General features: G+C 39.2%; 1 protein-coding gene across 1 annotated transcript in view; it reads left to right on the forward strand.

Moving 5' to 3' along the window:
* The window catches only part of SUGCT (succinyl-CoA:glutarate-CoA transferase), a gene marked incomplete at both ends in the record, with an annotated part of 354974 nt that extends 336135 nt beyond the window's left edge, over positions 1-18839 (forward strand). The window contains one exon of the mRNA XM_082046307.1: positions 18676-18839. Coding sequence (XP_081902433.1) covers positions 18676-18839 — 164 coding nt within the window. The remainder of the gene's footprint in view (positions 1-18675) is intronic.
* Between the last annotated feature and the right edge of the window lie 872 nt (positions 18840-19711).

Genomic DNA, 19711 nt, shown 5'->3' on the forward strand with positions numbered 1-19711 from the left:
ACCACTGGGCCATCCTTTCCTCTTTGCAGAAGAGCAATGACATCTTCCAGGCTCTGGTCACTCACTGCCTCTTTCCCTGCTTTTTATGTCTGGTCTCCATGAGTCTGTTCTCTGCAACCCAGGGACCTTCACACCTCAGAGATCCAGCTGGCTGAACATTTTTGCTCTCTCTGATTCTCATCGTCCCTTGCTCTCCCCTACCCTAGTGGCTTCTGAAAAGAGAATGTATCAGTGGGTAGAAGACAATGCCATGCCTAGCCACGTTCTTGACTGTAGACAGTCAGGAGATTACAGCTGAGTGGGACACACACCATGAAGGGAACCTGCCCACCAAGTGTAAAGTTCCCGAGTCTTTTGCAGCCAGGCATATTGACGTGCATCATAGAAAAGGCTTAGCATCATTGTTTTAAAGAAAGTTTAATAGTCATAATGGTTGCAATACTGTAGCTGCTGTCTCACAGCTTCAGCTTTCCATGTCAGTTACCGAAGTCTTCACAATATCCTAAGAGTTAAGTTAGCAAGTATCATTATCGCTGTATTACAGCTCGGAGACTGGGTTATTTAGGCATACAGCGAAATGGTTTGCTAGATCACAACCACACAGTGTAACTACTTTATGTAAAGCTATATAGCAAGTTAATAAAAGTGCTAGAATTTTATGGCTCTGTATCCAATGGTTGTTCCCCATCAGATTTGTAGTGGGAATGTTATAGATGTCATTTCATAAGGATCAGGCTTTTCTTTGAAGGAAGCAACCCCAAGCCATGTGCCTGCTTTTGTTAATTATATCCACCATGTGGACAGCAAGCATCTGAAAATCTCACAGTCTTATTAATGGAAGTGACTGTACATGTGCTATGTAAGTATATGTATCTTGTGAACATCTCATTGTATGAATGCAAGTACATATGCATCTATATAATATCAGTATATCTATAAATAGGATGCTCATCCGCATGTAAACAGTCGAAATGGGAATCTAGACGTTCTAGTATGGAATTTATGTCTTCTCCAAACTCTGATTGCAATTTATAAGACTAATGAATGCACAATGCAGTTATACTGGGATTGCAAGACTGAGAACTGATAGTGAGTTTGTCACATCAGAAACACTTTTTTACAAGTACTCATTCTTATGCATGATGTGTTACAATTCTGTTGGCTTTTGTTCCCTTTTCTCCCTCTTTTTTTTAACAATTCTAAAGAGTGTGTTACTATATCACAGACAGTATTTGATTTGCACTTAAGGGAAATATCACACCTTGCAGTTCAGTCTTCTAATAAACCTCAGACCTCCTCTGTTTCTATCACTTAATTTAAAATTTCCAAATCTTGGAAAGAGGCTGATTTCAATGTATTCCCATTTCTATGCTACAGTGCTATAGTGCAGTCAAAGAATTTTTCCACATGATGATAGTATTATTGTTACTATTGATTTTGACATATCTGGATCAAGATTCAGATGTGGATGAAGATAAGCAGTTCTTCTAAAAGCTTAATAGTGTTTTCTTCCTTTATTTTCCCACATTCACAGTTGCTCTCTCCTTCCCCCTTCTTTTCGTTCTTTTCTTAAGAGCTTTTCTGTAACTGCAGTTTTTCCCTGGAAAGATATTGTTAACTCAGTGCTAGCTTGTAATGCAAATAGCACATTATTTGTGTATCTTCATTGTGATTTTTGTCCAGAAACATCAAAGCAAAGAATTTTCAGTGATCAGTGTTTTACCTTCCCTAGGTTACCAGTTTGTGCCCTCTCAGAGAGGGAACTTATTTCTGAAATCCTCAGAAAATCTTAATAATAGCCCAGATTCACCAAAATACCTTGCTTCCTAAATAATTTTAAAAGTCCAGCATATTGATTTTACACTGTGCTTAAAGTATTAAATATTTGTTGAATCTGATCCTAAATATTTTATTTGAAAGCAGCACTATTTATGGTCTTTTGATTAAACATGGTGGATAGTGAGAGTCAAAGCTTAATTTAAAAACTAGAATCTGAATCCTGTTAAAAACTGTTCAAGTTGTAATCTTTCAGTGTGAACGGGATTAAGGAAATCATCCACTGCTTTAATTAAAACTAATGAGAAATAACGTGATTTTCCTTTCTGTCTTTCTCACTCTAAAAACATCCAATGTGAGCAGCTTCTGTGAAACTTGTGGGTTTGCTTGTACACAGATGTAAGGATTATTTGCGTGCTGCCATTTGCCATTGATTTCAACAGCAGTTTCCACATGTCACGGAAAGCACACCATATAAAGCAGACGTGTGTTCTCCATGTATGCCGGGTCTATAAACCAAGGAGGACATACTTATTTTAATAGAATTTGGACTGACATTGTATATACCATTTTCAAAAGAATTCAGAAGGTTTTATAGAAGAGCACAGCTACAGCACAGAAGTACTAATTAAGATGAACTAATCAAAGTTGAGAAGTGGTTTGGTCCTTGATTTTGGTTACCCAGCTGAAGATGCATTAAAGACTGAACGTGAGAGAGTGCACTTGCTTTGCATGAGGGCTATCACAAGCATATCAGATCCAAAAGTAAAAGCATCCTGAGTTCCTACACAGTCGTTTGTGAAAACTGTGGCCTTATTTCTCTCTAATCACATTATTAGTTGGTTGGGAATAGAGATGGAGGGGAAGCATAAGCTCACCTGGATTAATTTGTCATAGGGCCATACTTAAGAAGCTGAGTATCTAGACTTTTTAGATTTGATCTAGGAGAATGAATAAAGATGCTGTGGTCATGTCCTTCCCCCTAGTCACAAAAAAAAAAAAAAAAACACATCATTTGGATTTCTCTGATGAGAAAGGCTGTTTCTCATATCCAGTACAGAAGTCTGTGGTACCCAAACATTGCTGTTGCATGTGCATAAATGACATAATTCCACTGAAAGTTTTAAATAATGTAAAATTAAATAAGTCCACCCTATTTGATTTCTTTGTCTGAATCTGGTTTTAGTTTTGTTTGTGTTCAGCCTCTAAGAAGACTAGATAACACAGATACAGAAATTACAAAAATTCACTCTGTGTATTAAATTTACATTACATCTTCCAGCATGAATTCAGGTTCTGCTAGTACTTTTAGGAGTCATTAGTGCTCTGCTGAATTTTCCCACACCTGCTTAAAATATGTTAGTTGCAGTGCATGCTGCGAAGTGGGGTTACTTGGCTTATCATTAAGGATAAATCCCAGCTGCAGAGATCTAACAAATCTAGAGGAAGAATTCAGCAAATAATACATTCTATTTAGTCAGAAGCGCTTGCTAATCCTTCTCTCTGTCTTGAGTATTGCTTTCCCTGTACAATGTGCAATAATAAGCTTGTGTAAGAAATAGATGAGGGAGTACACTGATTAATGAAGGGACTGGAAAAACATAAATATTGAAGAATATCAGGCATTCAGAGTATCAAATATTTGAGGTCAGTAGAAGGTTTTGGAGAAGGAGTGGGAGAAAAAGTGAGGGAGAATAGGGCTTAGGGGTCAATGGAAAGTGCTGTGAGGAGTTGTGGGCTTTGGGAACAAGAGCGAGCATTGAAGGTTGATGAGTAATTGAGCTACATGGGATATATTATCTCATGGTGTATTAAGTTCATTTTAGTGATTATCCTTAGGATGTTAGAGTAGGCGTTGGTTAATGGGAGACTAGGGAGAGGGATTTGAGAAGAACAGGGGTGTATGCGTAAAAGGAGGGTGAGATACTGGAGCTAGATGGTGAATTTTTAGAGATTGGGAAAGTATCGTGGGGAAATATTGGATGTTCCTTCTGTATTCTCATACTTTTTCAAGAGCATCTACTTTTGATCATTGTCAGAGAGTGGTCTAGTGTACTGAGCCACTATGGGTGTTCTTCTGCTTTTGTATTAGCTTTTATAGTCTCTGTGAAAGGGTGAAGGCGTGCCCACATGTGCTTAGTTGGCAAAGGAGAATAAAGAATAGTGCCAAACAGAGAAACATGGAAATAGCTTAGGCAGAAAGGCAGATCTCACTGTGGTAATAGGAGATTGGTTAGGCCACCTTAGGATAAGGGCAGAGAGGAGTTAGAAGGTGGTGAGAGCAGAAGCTAAGGATTCATATTCTGAGCTTCTGCTCTAGAATCCTTAATCCCATGCTCTAGGAGAACTGTGTTTTCCCAAACACGAATCTGTTTTTCTGAACTCCTAAGCATAAAAGACATCTATTGCCCTGGCCCACTGCATATCTCACCCTGCTCCATTCACCCCCATCACCCAGCTAACTTTGGTCTTAGGCTTACAAATGTTTTCTGACACGGGGATTTGGTTCAAATATTGCAAAATACAGTGGAGAACTCTTGATAGGGTGCATGGTTGTACTGTGACCACAACTATAAATATTAGATTAAAACAACAAGTAATTTCATCTAACCATCTAGCTTTTCTTGAAAAGTTTGGCTGTCTCCAGCATTTTCAGTATTTAACATTTATATTTAACAGTATGAGAAGTTTAGTATTTTGTTAGCAAGATGGCTTTTGACTGGAGAGCCCTGAGAAGATGAGATGTAAGCAGAATTATTTCTGAAAGATTCTCTCCACATTTGTGTCTGGCAATCTGGTGCATCCATGGGAAGAAGAGATGTTGGGGGCCAGCTGTTTCTCGCAGCTTGCCAACGGGGTCTGCATCACATCAATAATGTCAGTCATTCACCTCAGTGAATAATAAATAATGTGCACATCCACAGAAATGCGAGATATTATAGCGAAATGTTATATACAAAGATGTACTTCAGATTTTAGAAGTTTCAAATATCTGTGTGTTTGTAAAATTAAAACAAACCTAAGAACCAAAATTATAGTTCATTTTTCAGCTCTAGGTTTGTGTGCTGCTTGTGTGGAGAAGGTTCATTCATTACATTCAGCACAAACATCTCTGCCTTCAAAGAGGAACCAAACCAGTCTTATCAGTACTGGAGCCACTAAAATTCTCCATAATACTTTTTGCTATCTAGTTATTATTTAATTTTAATTGAGTTATTTTATATAGACATAGTTCAATAGAGAACCTGAATTTCCCAGTCAAGATCACGGCTGTGATGTTCAAGGATCTGCAGACAGAAACCAACATGTGTTTTTTACCACATTATGGGAAACAGTTTCCACCCAAGAGTTAGCTAAGAGTTTAATCCTGCAATTAGTATGCTCTCTGCCCAGAAACTATCACTTGCAGCACAGGAAGACAGATGGATTTTGGATTAGAAAGAAATCTCTCCCACAACAGAGTAATGCACAATTTATCAGATATAACTTGGGACAGTGGTTCATACTCCTCTGAAGCAGCTCTGGAAGACAGGATATCAGAAAATTATTAGTTGTGTTTCATTCCCATACAAAGTGGGGCCTGTTGTGTCAGACACTGTATACACAAATAGTAAGAGACTACTCCAGTCCCTAGCATTTTACAATCTACATAGGCAAGGCAAACAAAACTGTAGGGGAAATATAAGGATATGACAAGGCAACGTGATTTGCCTGTGATCACAGAGTTGATTGGTGATAGAGCAAGGAGCCAAATCCAAATGTTTGAGTTTCAAACTCTGCAGTCTGTACTATGGTTGACCTTACTAATAGATGATTATTAGTTTCTTCTGATGAGTTGTCTTAGTTTTCTTCTGTATTTGATGTTATTTGTATGTCAGAATTGCTGCACAGAGAATAAACCCCAGGAGGAGCAGGAAGCTAGTTACCCTACTTATGTGAGCAAAGCAGTATCAGATCTATAGTCAAGGTAGATTTAAATGTTTATAAGTTCTTTTTGTATATATACTAAAAAAGTGTATCCTCAAGGATTATTTTAAGCAAAAAATAGCAGCTGGCTTTGAAATCAATGAATATAATCTGTAACAGGTACATATATAAAGCATGAAGTAATTCCTGGCATTCCTCATTTGATACAGTATCTGAAAGTTGGGGAGAAAACATTAGAATCCAGGAAAGCTACACAAAGTATTTTATTTTATGATTTTTTTTTCCTTCAAGTGGATGAACACGCATTACAAACATGCCCTACACCTGTAAAATCTAGTTATATGGCAGGTAACCAGGGAATATTCTGTGTTTTAAAATGAAATCTGCACATTGAATCAGGCAGAGAACAGCTGGCTTAGAAATCAGCCTGAGAATCACAATAATCTATGAAAGGTATTTGTGTTAGCATTAAACATTTTTGCATGCTGCCAGTGCAGAAGATAGCCTCTGAGCTTTGTGGATTAAGGAAGTAGCTGGGATGACTTTCTGGAATCGGGTTGCCTTGTTAAGAATGGAAAACTCAATTAAAAGTTAGTTATGAGAAAGCTGTGTGAGCCCCTGTGATTTACTGCTGCACAATGCGGATTCATATTTCCAAAAGCAGAGTTTTCAGTCAAATCCGTGTCAAGTTATTAGGGAATAAGGTTATGGTCGTTTCTGCAGCATGTCACTGCTATATATGCACGTGTATCTGATAAGCAACAGAAAGGCAAATGAAGATAAAAAGAAACTGTTCTTTAACAGCCAAATACAAATACAAGACTAACTAAAGCACAAACTAGGGAGATGCATTCCTGGGTATAGGAAACAACGGATTATTAGACTTCGTTAAATTGTACGCAGGCGTTGAAAGCAGGCATTCACTTCCTACAGCATCTCTAGTTCTCATGTTAGGACGTGAATCCCATTTTTTCTACAAACAAGCTGGAATTGACACAGCTACTTTTAATCCACACTTCTAGGTACTTCAGACTGAGTGTGGATGCTTTTCTCTTGGATTTTGCTTGAGATTATGCCTATACAAAATCATTTACAAAATAGGCAATTATAGGCAATTATGAAGGAAAATTAACTAAAATTAGATTAAACAAAAGCTAAAATTAAATGGAAACAAAAAAACTATTAGTATGGAACAAAAGTGCCCACACACAGACTTACTCCAGAATAACTAATTGTATGAAGTAAAACCAACTGGTTTTTTGGTTCCAATTTTTTGTGCTGAAAAGCTCTAGGACCTCTGGCAGTTAAAGTATGATTGTTCTTGTGATGCAAATACTTACAAATATTCTAAAGCCATTTTAAATTGCCAGCACAGTGTAAAATAGACACAGCACTGCTGAAAATGAAGCCAGAGGCCCTTCATATTTTATAAGGATTTTTAGGAGACAACTTTTGCCAATCACCTGAGGTAAAAGAAAGGAGAGGAGAGGTTGAAGGGTTTGCACTGAAAAAGCAGATTGTGAAAAGCAGGAGAAATACAGTAAATGAAAATCCACAAGTACAAATGGCAAAGGATCAAAGGTGAGAGGCTGTGTAGGAGGGACGTGCTACTGATGCTCCCAGACATTCAAGGATGGAAAAATTCCATTAAAACTAAGCACCTGCTGCTTAAGATTAAGGCTTCAAAATTACAAACCATGTCAGTAAAAGCATTTTACTTTGCAGTTTAAAGGGGAGCTAAAGGAAACAGCAAACGTATTAGGAGGTGGAAAAAGAGAGAATGGGGGAATATTTTAATGAAACTGATCTGTGCACATTTAAGATGGGATATTGCTTAGGCATGGCTGGTTTTAATCTGATTTTAATTTTTGTTCGCCAGCGTTTCAGCTGCCTTCTTGAGCAAAAAGAGACTTTTTTTGTTTTGTTTTGTTTAGTAAGAGGATACGCAACCAAGCTTTGGATGGCTTCCTAACCTTGTGCTTCATTCCTCTTCATGGGTGTGTCTTGACTCTTAAATTTCTGTTTCTTAATCCTACTCTAGTCTTTGTGGGCGAGGAGAGACGATTTCCGACTCTTTTGCCCGTTGTAGGGGGAGAACGCAATGCTGGAATCCCTTCTGATGGAGTAAAGGCTGGCAAACATTAGAAACCACAAGAACTTAGATACAGAACCAGCCCGTACTTAACTGACATACACACGCTCACATCAGCGTGCCCACGCAACCAAAAACCGCACTGGAGGCTGCTTGGTTTGAAACGGCTGTTTCTCCTGCCCCATACTGCTTTGATATTTGCAAGTGGATGAGCTGAATATCACATGTCAGGCATTGGCAGCAGACAATGGAAAGCCAAAAAGCTGTTCCCAGTCCTTCACACTGAGGCAGAGTTTGATCAAATTGTCGCTTATAAATAGGTGGAAAAAAACAGCCTAATCCGCAGTGTGCCTCCTGTCTAGTCCCACTCACAGACTGCAGCTTAAGCACGCTTTTTTCCCTTTAAAGAATTTAAGATTAACCTGGTTATTGCTTTTAAATAGGAAATAGGAAAAAAATAAGTTGCTAAAAGGAGTTATATGTCTAGAGTTTTCCTTTCCCCTGCTCAATGAAGGGATATTCGCTTTTCTTGTCTACTTTGAATACCAGATGTCTCTGCACAGTCAAATTGAGGCATCCTGAAAGAGAAAGATTTTCAGATGTCCTCAGTTTTTCTGGAAACTGGGCCCCTTTAAAGATGTCTCAAGTATGACACTCAAAAACAGAGTCGTCCCAGATTGCACAGTGCTTTTCAAAACTCAGCCAGCATTTTTAGTAGCCTATGCCTCAAGGAGTCTGGGCACCTTACCCAAAAAGAGCTAAAAATGTAATTTGCAGTTCTTCAAGTAATCCAAAACAAAGTATCAAATCCCTTCCCATCTTCCTTTGCCAGGGAAAGTCCCTGTGCACTGGAACTGGCCTCATTCTGCTGCACAAGGGACAGCAGAAGTAAATGGAGGGTGGAGTGGGAGAGCTTTTGGAAGAATGATCAGGCTGTGCATAGTGCTCAGCCCTACTTAATCACAGATGCCTTGCTTGAGAATCGAGTTCCAAGTATTTCCATGGTGCTCAAACACAGAGTTACCTGGCTGTCGTCTGTGCTGAAGAATTCCAGCCACCACAATTTCCTTGGCTGTGCTGCAGCTGATGGCTTTTTCCATTATTTTAATACTCAGCAGATACTTACTTGGTGTGGGTCACTAACCAGGCAAGAAAGTATCAACCAACTGCTGAATTTTCCAAATGTGAAGGTTTATATGCCTGTGTATTGTGGTCACAGAGGAACAGTCTAAAGATGTGTAGAATAAATGTGCGTGGCAATACGCGTACCGCATGTGACAGACACATGATTTGGCATGTTACTAAATGTCTGATCTATGCCTTTTTATAACAATACATCCCTTTTGGGACTTAATCCTTCGGCCAAAACAAGGGATTGTGGAGCAAAAATTAGTCAATGTGAAAGTCTTAGAAGTGATTGAAAATAATTCTACTACAGATGGACTGAAGAAGGTTTTCATTTCTTCGTTTCTTTTTCTTAACAGGCTAAGATGGATGTCATAAGGCATTAATCATCCTAAATAAATGAATAAATCATCTGTACTTATATACAGATGGGTTGTGGTGAGGTTAGGGAATAAAGCAAAGCAATGTGATAGACTGCTTCTGTCATGAACCATTTGCCACCTAGTTCACTTTCTATTCTGGCTACCAACTATTGCTGCCCTAGGAGCTGTTATAATGGGTTTTAATACCATCAGAGAGGAATGCCAGGTAGACCTGTAGAACAGACATGCTGGTTTTGAAAACAGAGCAAAGCATGATTGGAGCCATCACAAATAATCATCTTAACATAAATTCCCCACACAAGGTGCACTGAAAAGAGCTGGTCCACTCTTTAGAGGTATAAAAAGGGGACACAGAAAAATGCTTTTTCTTCTGTGCAATAATCTGTACCCTGTTCCAATGTTCACACTTACAGAAGGATACAGAAGTAACTACACCAAGACTTCAAGGACAGGCCACAGAAAAATGTTCCCTAAGAGCTGGAAAAGCAGACTTTTGAACCTTGTCAGGGTGTTTGGGAGCAATAAATGCATTTTCAAAAGTTGCTAAGGAGAATGTTTTGAATATTCTCCCAAACTTGTGTTAAAAGAAAGCCCAAAAGCTTAAAATTTTTAGTTATTTTTACCAGTTACTTGGAAAAAGCTTAAAGCCTCCTACCTTGAAAAACTGCTGCTTTAGTGAGTAAGAGATTAGAAAGAAAATTATACCCAGCCTTAGGATCAGGCTTTGTATGTTCTTCAGTAAACATTGTCTTACATCTGTGGATTAAGAGACTAGAATCAACTTCAGGTATCTGGGCCTCAGCTGGTTGCCTAAAGAGTAAGGAAGAGCTCATCTACTCCTACTCTGATGATGCACAGCTGTCCAAGATTACTTTTGGGGTCTCTGAAGAACCAAAGAATCTAACCTATAGCTGTAGGCAAGACACAGGAAAAGGACAAATTGGTGTACTGAGGAGATACAGACACTTTCTGGGTTGGCTGGTGTGTCTGATTCCAACATACAGGGTCACATTAACCACAAGGCATGGGACTTGGAAATAGCTTTCACCAGGCTCAGTAGGAGGGCCCTGAGGAGCTTCTTGCCTTCCTGCACAGCTGGGGGCATGATTCAGATTCCAGAATCATGTGAGCATGTTGCAACTAGGCAATTCTCTGTCCTTACAGGAGGCTCATTTCAGGTAGCATTTTGATATTTTTTTTTGTTCCATACTAGGAGCACACTTCTCACTAATTACTTTCCTTAAGATACAGTAATTAAGGCCTTTAGGTTTACAGTTAAGATGTCTGCGTGAAACAATATGTGGCTTGACCTCTCAGCTATCAGAAGAGGTTCAGGTAAACCATTTTAACCGCAATCGTGTTGCATGGAACAGTTTTTCTTATGGGCAGTTCAGAAATTCATATGTTTTATGCCCAGAAATAACCATTATGATCATATAGTCTGGCCTCCTGCATAGCACAAGCCTTTCGGCCTCACCCCATAATTTCTGCATTAGGTACACATCTTGTGGTTAACCTGCATCCTGTGGTGGGATTATATGTCGAGGTTTGTATAGATTAGATTATGACTTGAGACAAATTATGTTTTAAACTTGGATTTTCAGTAGTTTAGGCTTGCCTCACTAGGTTTGTCCCTTCAGAGTTTTGCAGGATTTCTTGTTACTCTCCTTTGCCATCTAGTTCTTCAGCTCATTACTGCCAAAGCAATTTACGTTAAACTAGAAGTCTCCAGCTTCCTTGCCTTGGGCTTGCACAGCTTGAAGGTACCTTCCACAGTACTGTAGAAAAGATGCCTAGAAGTTGTTCCATGAACACTGGAACTAAATATTGTTGTCCTTTAGACTTACATCCTTTAGGAGCCCTATATGTAATCCTTATGATAACCTGAACTTTCCTCATGTCCTTTATGCCTTGTCTCCTCAGGGAAGGACAGGATGTGTTAGGTGACTCTTAAGAGAGCTGTATCTGTATTTACTGGTGAGCCATTTGCAGCCAAACAATATATAACAGCTGAATTCTTTGGTGGTTTTTGGTTTGGTTTTTGGTTGTTTTGTTTTGTTTTAATGTCATCAGGGCACTACTTTGGGTGTCCTGTCCTTCAGCAGTTGTCATTTTTCACAACACTGTTAAGAACTTAATTTTCCCTGGAGTTTCTACACTTTTGTCAAGATTGACAGATTCAGAAGTTACTATGTGTGGCAGGGACAAGGCAGATGAACAGATTATTAGAAAGCACAGACATGTAAACTTTTTTCCTTAGGAAATGGAGCTACAGTTTGTTACCTAGGGAATTTACAGTTCTTTAAAATTGCTACCTCTGAGTATTTTTACTAGTCATCTTCCTTCCTGTCTGTCTTTGAATCTTCTGTTAAGGTCTTTGGGGGCCTCAAGAAGGAGTGGGACTGTGTCAGTCTGTACAAGAAGTTAGGCCAAATTTTTAGTGTTGTGGGGTGATACATGTGGGAAGCAGTAGACAGCACCTTACTGCAACTTTCTTAAAGCTTTTTGGTGCCAAGAGTCCTCTCGCAAAATTGTGTTATTCGAATGGTGTAATTATGCAGGATTACTCTCAAATATGCAACCAGAGTGACTGATAAATGATTTCCTTTACTCCAGCAGTCATGCAAGATTAATTAGGTACAGCTAGTATGGTGACACTTTGAAAATGTAAAGCGTTATATAAATGTTGAGTGGTATTTATGCTGATTATATCCAGGATGTTGGTTGATAGGAAATACATTAAATTGTTTTTTAATGCATTTCTATATATGCAGCTTCAGGTGAGAAAGTACTTTTATAAATGTACTTGGCAAATGGTTTTAAGAATTGTGTAATGGATGTTTTGAATGCCTAAGTGTGGGCTTAAAAGTGGCCTGATTTCTAGACACCCATCTATGGCTATCACACATAAACTATGTTTATGCTCTGCCTGTCGACTCATTCCACTCACAATTCTTCAGTTTTTACATTCTCAACTCTTGTGATGTTGGACAGTCTTCATAGCTCTCCCATGGCAGTCAGCATTGGCCAAATGAGAAAAGGTAATGAGGTGGCTTGTGGATATTCCTGGTGTTGTTACTATTTAATGCTCTCCTTATTTTACCGTTTGCTGCTACGATTTGCTGATTTATTTGTATCCATGTTTGCATAGTACCTAGAATATGGTTTACTTTTTTTTTTTTAATTACCATCTGAAAAAGTTTGTCCATCCTCTCCACTCTCAGTTACTCATTCCTACTCATCCTGCCAAAGTTTTCCACCCTCTCAGTGTTGCTGGATGCCAAGTGAACACTTTGTGTGGCTGTGTTTGAAGTGGGGGAGGAATGGAAGCTGCAGTGAGGGAAGGAGGAGCAAGTCTTTGAATATTATTTCCATAGTCGCTTTTTTCCAAGTTCTAATGTAATGCAAGAGGAAAGGATTTTTCCCAGTGATTAAGTAGATTCCTGAAAAGTCCCCCAAGCTCCGAAACTTTCAAATCTATGGTAAGAAAAAGAAAAAAAGTGGGAGTTTTCTAGTTGAGATGGAGTGGTCAGCGTGGTCAGCAGGACAAGGGAAGTGATCCTTCCCCTGTACTCTGCATTGGTGAGGCCACACCTGGAGTATTGTGTTCAGTTCTGGGCCCCTCAGTTCAGGAAAGACATTGAAGTGCTGGAGCGGGTCCAGAGAAGAGCAACAAGACTGGTGAAGGGACTTGAGCATAAGACCTATGGGGAGAGGCTGAGGGAGCTGGGGTTGTTTAGTCTAGAGAAGAGGAGGCTTAGAGGTGACCTCATCACTCTCTATAACTACCTGAAGGGAAGTTATAGCCAGGTGGGGATTGGTCTCTTCTCCCAGGCAGTTAGCAATAGGACAAGGGGGCATGGGCTTAAACTCTGCCAGGGGAAATTTAGGCTGGATATTAGAAAGAAATTCTTTACAGAGAGAGTGGTCAGGCATTGGAATGGCCTGCCCAGGGAGGTGGTGGACTCGCCGTCCCTGGAGGTTTTTAAACTGAGACTGGACATGGCACTTAGTGCCATGATCTAGTAAACGGACTAGAGTTGGACCAAGGGTTGGACTCGATGATCTCTGAGGTCTTTTCCAACCCAGTCAATTCTGTGATTCTGTGATTTGTTCTGGAGGCCTCCTTGAAGCCTGTGTGCACTACTTTTTAATGTCTGTGTGAACTTTTCTACTCTGTGTTTCATCAAGGGGAAGAAGCCTGGTGTAAAGGCAGTGTAGCCAAGCTGGGCTGTACTGTGTGCTTAGGCACCCCATCTTCTCAGCTGTGAATAACAGATTGACAGAAGTCACGGCTGTGGCCAAAGGGAAGAGACCAGACACTCAAAACAACGTCTTCCTGGTCTATTCTCGGTAATGTATCCTTGTGAACATCACTTCTAGTGCCCAAATGTGGAAGCCCCTCTTGCTGACCTATTCTGTACCATTTTCCTTTTCATTACCTTAAAAGTCACTGCTTATTTGCTGCTGGTCCTCCCTTAGGCCGGTTTCATAATCAACTGATTGCATGCTCCAAGCACTTGACCTGTATGGGATCTGGGTGCAAATGTATCAGCTCTGGGCCATCACTGCTGACTGTTGATGATGTTTCGTTGGAATTGCAAAACTGTTATGTAGCAACACTGTGTTATTGGAAGAGGCACAAGTGTTTGGTTTGGTTTTGTGTGATTCCTACATGTATATAAACCACACTGTGAGCTGGGATAGAACTAACTAGTGGTGTTGGGTTTCTCATTGCTCTATTTTGCAAATGTAGATGATATGTTGCAAGCAGAATGTATGCACATACATTAGCTCAAACTTCCCCTTTCTTTACCTTGTCCCGCTTGAATAATAACAAATAATCATGACTATTCCCTGAGCTTGGCTGTCCCCTGGCCTGATTCCCTCTACGCAGTTTGAGAATTAGATTGCTTCAATATGCTCTGACCTGTGCTGTAGAAAAAGTGTTATCTGGTGACTGCTTCACGATGCTGTAGGACAGCTATTTGTCAGGACAAAGCAAAGATTACTACCTTTATTCACTTTCATATACTGTGCTTTGCACCTTTAATATAATTTAAATTCAACTTTAATTTCTGCTACTTGTAGAGTAAAACTGACTTTGCTTCTGCAGCTCCAAATCTCAGCAGTGCTCAGTGACACCTTGCAAAGTCTGCCACGTGTTTCACCCATTTAGGCTGAGTGTTCAAAGGCATTTAATTTTTCCAGGGCCCTTCCTGTGGATGTCTTTCAGTGATCTTATCTCATTTTTGTCTTTTGCTTTAATGCATTCAGTATGTCTTAGCCTGATAGCTCAGTTTGATGACTAGCAATACTATATAGTAGATAGGCATGAAAGAAATATAATTTATTACAAGGATGTTGAGTTCAAGTAGCAAGGAAGTCTTCAAGATATCTTGGTACAGTTGTCATTGTGGTTGCAACTGATAAAAATTTTGTTATTGCACTATTAACTCTTGTACATTACATGGTATGCACAGCATGTATTTTAGCAGTGTGCCAAAGTCAAAATGGTAATAATCATAAAAGAAAATTAGCCTGGAATTTAAATGTGGTGAAAGATCCCTTTGGTTTATTGGTAATAAGAAAAGAAAGGAAAAGAAAAGAAAAGAAAAGAAAAGAAAAGAAAAGAAAAGAAAAGAAAAGAAAAGAAAAGAAAAGAAAAGAAAAGAAAAGAAAAGAGAAATCCCCAAAACAGTCTTCTTTTAATTTAACAGGACAAAAGTAAATCACAGCTACCACCCATCCCTTCATTGCTTTTTTCAGGTGACCATTTGTGTCCCTTCAACCTGATGTGTGAATTGAGTATAGTGCTTTGCTTACAGCCAGGATGCACAGGTGACTGCTGTCTTACCTCCTCCTTGCATCTAGCCCAGCAAAGGCCTGTTTTCATCTGCAAGGCTCCCTGTAACTTACCCACATGCAAATGCTGCTGACCTTAATTAAAGCAGTTCACCTCTCTCTGCCTCAAGGGATGGTTTCTTCATAAGGCAGTTGTGTTTAATTAGCATTTGCATAGCATTCTGCCGGTTGCTCTCTGGGAGCGTTGTTGTTCAGTAGGAGCGTGGGATTGCTGAAGCCTGACTGGCAAGCTTTGCACCTTCCTAATTGCCACAGAAGCCAAGTAGAAGTTACACAAGGGAAGAACAGAGAATCGTTAATGATGGATCATTAGCAAGTAGCTCCTTTGAATGAATGTAGATAACTTTATAACTCTATCGAAGTGAAAAGTAGCATGATGAATTATACATCAAACAATAAAAGCTCAAGAAAGACACTGGTTTTATAATTGCTGTGCAATTTTCTAGAATGCTCTAGTCTGTAAGATTAATTTTTCTGGGAAGTAGGAAGCATTCTGTGCCTGTTGTACACTTAATGTCAAATTCTTTTTTCTTTCATTAGAGGTTTTATTCTGTGTCTTTTGATGTGTCTGCAAAAACTCCCAGGATTTGAGATACACATTTTTTATACTAGCAAAAATTTGCACAAGCAAGTATAAAGTGTGTAGCTACTAAAGTTTATTTTCTAGTACCTAACTTCAGTTTCCTTTGCAATTTTATTCAAATATTTCTCATTCATCATGGACATGAAAAATTATTTAATTCCTCCTTGCAGAAAGATTGCCTGGATTTTTGTTTTGTTTTGTGTTGTTCTTTGTTGTGGTGGGTTTTTTTGTTGTTGTTTTTTGTTGTTGTTGTTGGTTGTTTTTTACATTTTTTTGAAGTCAGTTTTGAAGACGTTTTCCCTGGCCCTTCTTTTTAGGTCCAGAATCCCACTTTGTTAAGTTTGTCACGTTTTCTCTGATTATTTCAGTTGCTGTCCTGTAGAACCTCTTCAGGTGTTCCAGATGGCTTTGCAGTGGGGGCCCCACACCAGACACTGCTCCAGCTGTGACCTGCCAGCTCTGTCTAGAGCAAAAAGATTATTTCATCTGTCCTGGAGGTTTATCTCATGTTTGTACATCCCTGTATAAGACTTGCCTTTTTTTGCAACAGCATGATGTTGTTGACTCATCTTCCCTTTGTGATCTAGAATAACCTCTAGCTACTCCGACCTTGCTTTCTCCCCTACCCTGTATTTATATAATTAAATGTAGTTCCTTCCCCTTGACATTATTTAATTTCACCCTGTTTTATCAGTCATTTCTCCAGCATAGCCAGGTCATTGTGAAATTTGCCTCACAGTCAGTTTTAGCTTGAAGTCCTCAGAAACCTGAGCAGGTATGATCTGAGGCCCATCAACCCACTAAAAATATACTGATTAATGCTTCATCCTGAACAGGTTGCTCTGGAGCTCAACTGAAAAGTTTTTCTGTTTTAGAAGATCCAAGGTAGCAGTTCTTTGAATATGATTTCCCTCTCAGTGTTGCACCTAGTTTTGGATTTTCCTAGACCACATTTATTTTGTGAGTTTATGGAAAATAGCAGAGAATTTTCTTTCTGAAAGTCAAATCTTGATCTGGCATCCTAGTAGTCAGAAAGTCATCTCGCCTAACTTTAGATGTCTGGGTAGCAGAGGTCTGCATCTAAGGTACTTGTCTGCCGTCTCCTTTATGTAGAAACATAGGTGATCAAAATTCATCTGGCCAGATTTAGTCACTTACCAGTGTCTGAGAAGAACTACACTTTGTGTCTTTTCATCTGCAGTGACTCCAAAGGGAGTATAAGCTACTAAACATCTATATCTAGGCCATTGGAATCTAAAGTTAGATGGGATGTATCTCACCTCCAGCCTCTCTCCTGGTAGAAAGACAAGAGATCAAGTGTACGCTATTTGTTCTTAACAGATACATGCTGGCTGTTAGTCATCTCTTTAGTACTTTCAGTGTGATTATTTACTCCAGTATTTAATGGAACTTGAAGTTAAATAATTTGAAACATATTTTCCCAATTCAGCCTTCATTATACCTGAGCCCTTCCAGGAGCATTCTCATCAGGAATATACCAGATCAGCTCAAGAAAATACCCATTTTTCTAAGCATCATTTATCTTATTTTGACCCACTTGGAGGTGGATACCTTTACTGTATTAATAATTTGATCACAGTTGATGAAGACTCTAAAAAATGACATATTCTGGCAAACTGCATGACCTTTGTCAGCATCTTTCCTTAAAGAAATAGTAAGTCAGGTAATGAACTTCCCTGTTCTTGCCATTACAGGATGACTTCTTGTGTGATTCATTTCCCTTGCTGGTTAGCATCCTATTTCTTTAGAAAGAAGTCAAACACAGTTCTGCCTATTAGGGCACCCTATGTATTTTTTTACATTTCTTAGTAAAGCTGTAGTGCATAGGCAAAGACATAACTATGTATAGCTTTCTCTGTAAATTCTTTCTGATGATATAATAAAGACCCTGCCTATGAATAGAGGAATCCTATTGCCAGTTGTCCAAAGTATCAAAGGTTCTTGAATTTTGTAGTAGTGTTTTCAGCTGACAGTTTGGGAAATTGTCTTCTATTTCTATATAAAACAATTAGTCTTTCTATGCATATGCTGAGTGTACGTCTCAGTTTTGATCCCAAGGAAAATTTGTGGCTCATTCACTCTTCTGAGACCAACAATAATGGTATAGCTACTAGTCTGCTAAGGAACCATGCTGAATTCTCTGTTCAGTTTACTGCAGAGGTTTGCTAAAAAGCGAGATCTGACTACCTGCAATAGACATAAAAGTCCTCATATAATCACCAACTTCCCTGAGTGATTTCCACCTTTGAAATTACTCTTCCCAGAGTAAATAAACCATTGTTGAGTTTCTTATGGATGCTACTACCTATAATTTTGATAGAAAATGTAAAACAAGCTGGAAATATCTTTGCTGTGCATGATGCCAGTTGTACATCACCACAGGATAGTGGAGGACATTGCAGAGGTACCTGAGCTGTTGCTAACTGGAGATGGCGCTTCCATCATCCAGTGCACTGCTCCAACAGTGTGTTAACATGACATGTCATTGCGTTCTTAAGTTTGTGCCTTCTCCTGTTGCAGATGGAGTTGTGGGGATTTGGGGATTTCTGCACCTTGTCCCATTGTGTGGGCTGGGCTTTGTCGTTCAGCTAGCAGAATGGTAGATTTGTGATATAGGATGACTCGGGGCACCCAGATATACATACCACTGGGAACAAGGAGTAGACTTTCTTAACGTTGAACAAATATTCAACAGTTCTACATATGGGTGAACTACTTTAAACCAGCTTATTGGTACATTATTCTGAACTGGAATTTTTTTAGTCTATAATTCCAGAATATAACATTTCTGTGGTAAGGACTCTGATAAGACTGCCATGAAAATGAAATACGTAGACACTTCAATATAAATATGGGCAGTAGCTTTTGAAAATAATTTCCCTTCTCTCTGATTTTTTTTACAGGACCAGCTGTCAGATACAGTGAATTTGCCGTGTCACATCCCAAACCACCTCCACTTATTGGACAGCATACAGTGGAGATACTGAAGGGCATGCTGGGATACGAGGATGATGCCATAGAAGAATTGCTCCGTACTGGTGTTGTTGCTCAGCATGAGGTCAGATAAGGAACATTAGCTACATTCCTTCACACTGAGTTCACATTACTTTGTCCTCTCTTTGCTCCCTTCAGCTCCCCTAATGGGACTCAAAGAGAAGACATAATTTAATTCCTAATTTTCTTCCATGTGTGTTTGTATGATTTTAACACTGATGTATCAAATAAACAATCTCATACTGGCTGAGTGAAAGATTTTCTTGGGGGCGGGGTGGGGATAAATGTAATTATACAGTCCTGTGTGGCTACTCATTTTCTATACTTCATATGGGAAATGGAGTTCTTATCATAATTACAGTAATTACCTAAATGTTTGTCTCCAGAAGGACATAATCATAGTGAAAAGAAACAGAGCCTTAAAAATACGTATACTAGACTCTCCACTTGCAGAAATCTGTCTTGTGCAATTATTTTAGCAGAAAATCAATTATGTAACAATCGGTGGTTTATCTGATAGATTTGGAACAGAATCATCAGTCATGAACTCTTTATGAGTAACCATTCCAAAGCTCGCTTCTGTTCCCTGGTATTCCAAAATACCAATATGTCTTTATGTTACATTGCACGTTCATGACAATCCCAGTACATTTGCAAAAACACGCTGAAAATGGCACAGTTCTTCAGTTACAGAACAAGCCTGCTCCATGACCACTTGAGAGGCAAACTGTGAGTGTTTTGTGGCTTTTTTCAGAAAGGCCCAAGGTACTGTTAGTTAAACATCAATTAAAACAAAAACACATGCTGGACATCAAATACCAGAACTTGCCAGACTTCTCAGTCTAGTTCTGTGGGTAGGTACTGATCCCTATCTCCGACTCTAGTTGCCATCCAAAGCAGCTTTCACTATAGAGAAAACAGGTTGAAATCTGTGCAAAACTTTTG

The sequence above is a fragment of the Streptopelia decaocto genome (assembly GCF_964273445.1).
Source record: "Streptopelia decaocto genome assembly, chromosome: 2".
In the NCBI taxonomy this organism is placed as follows: domain Eukaryota; kingdom Metazoa; phylum Chordata; class Aves; order Columbiformes; family Columbidae; genus Streptopelia; species Streptopelia decaocto.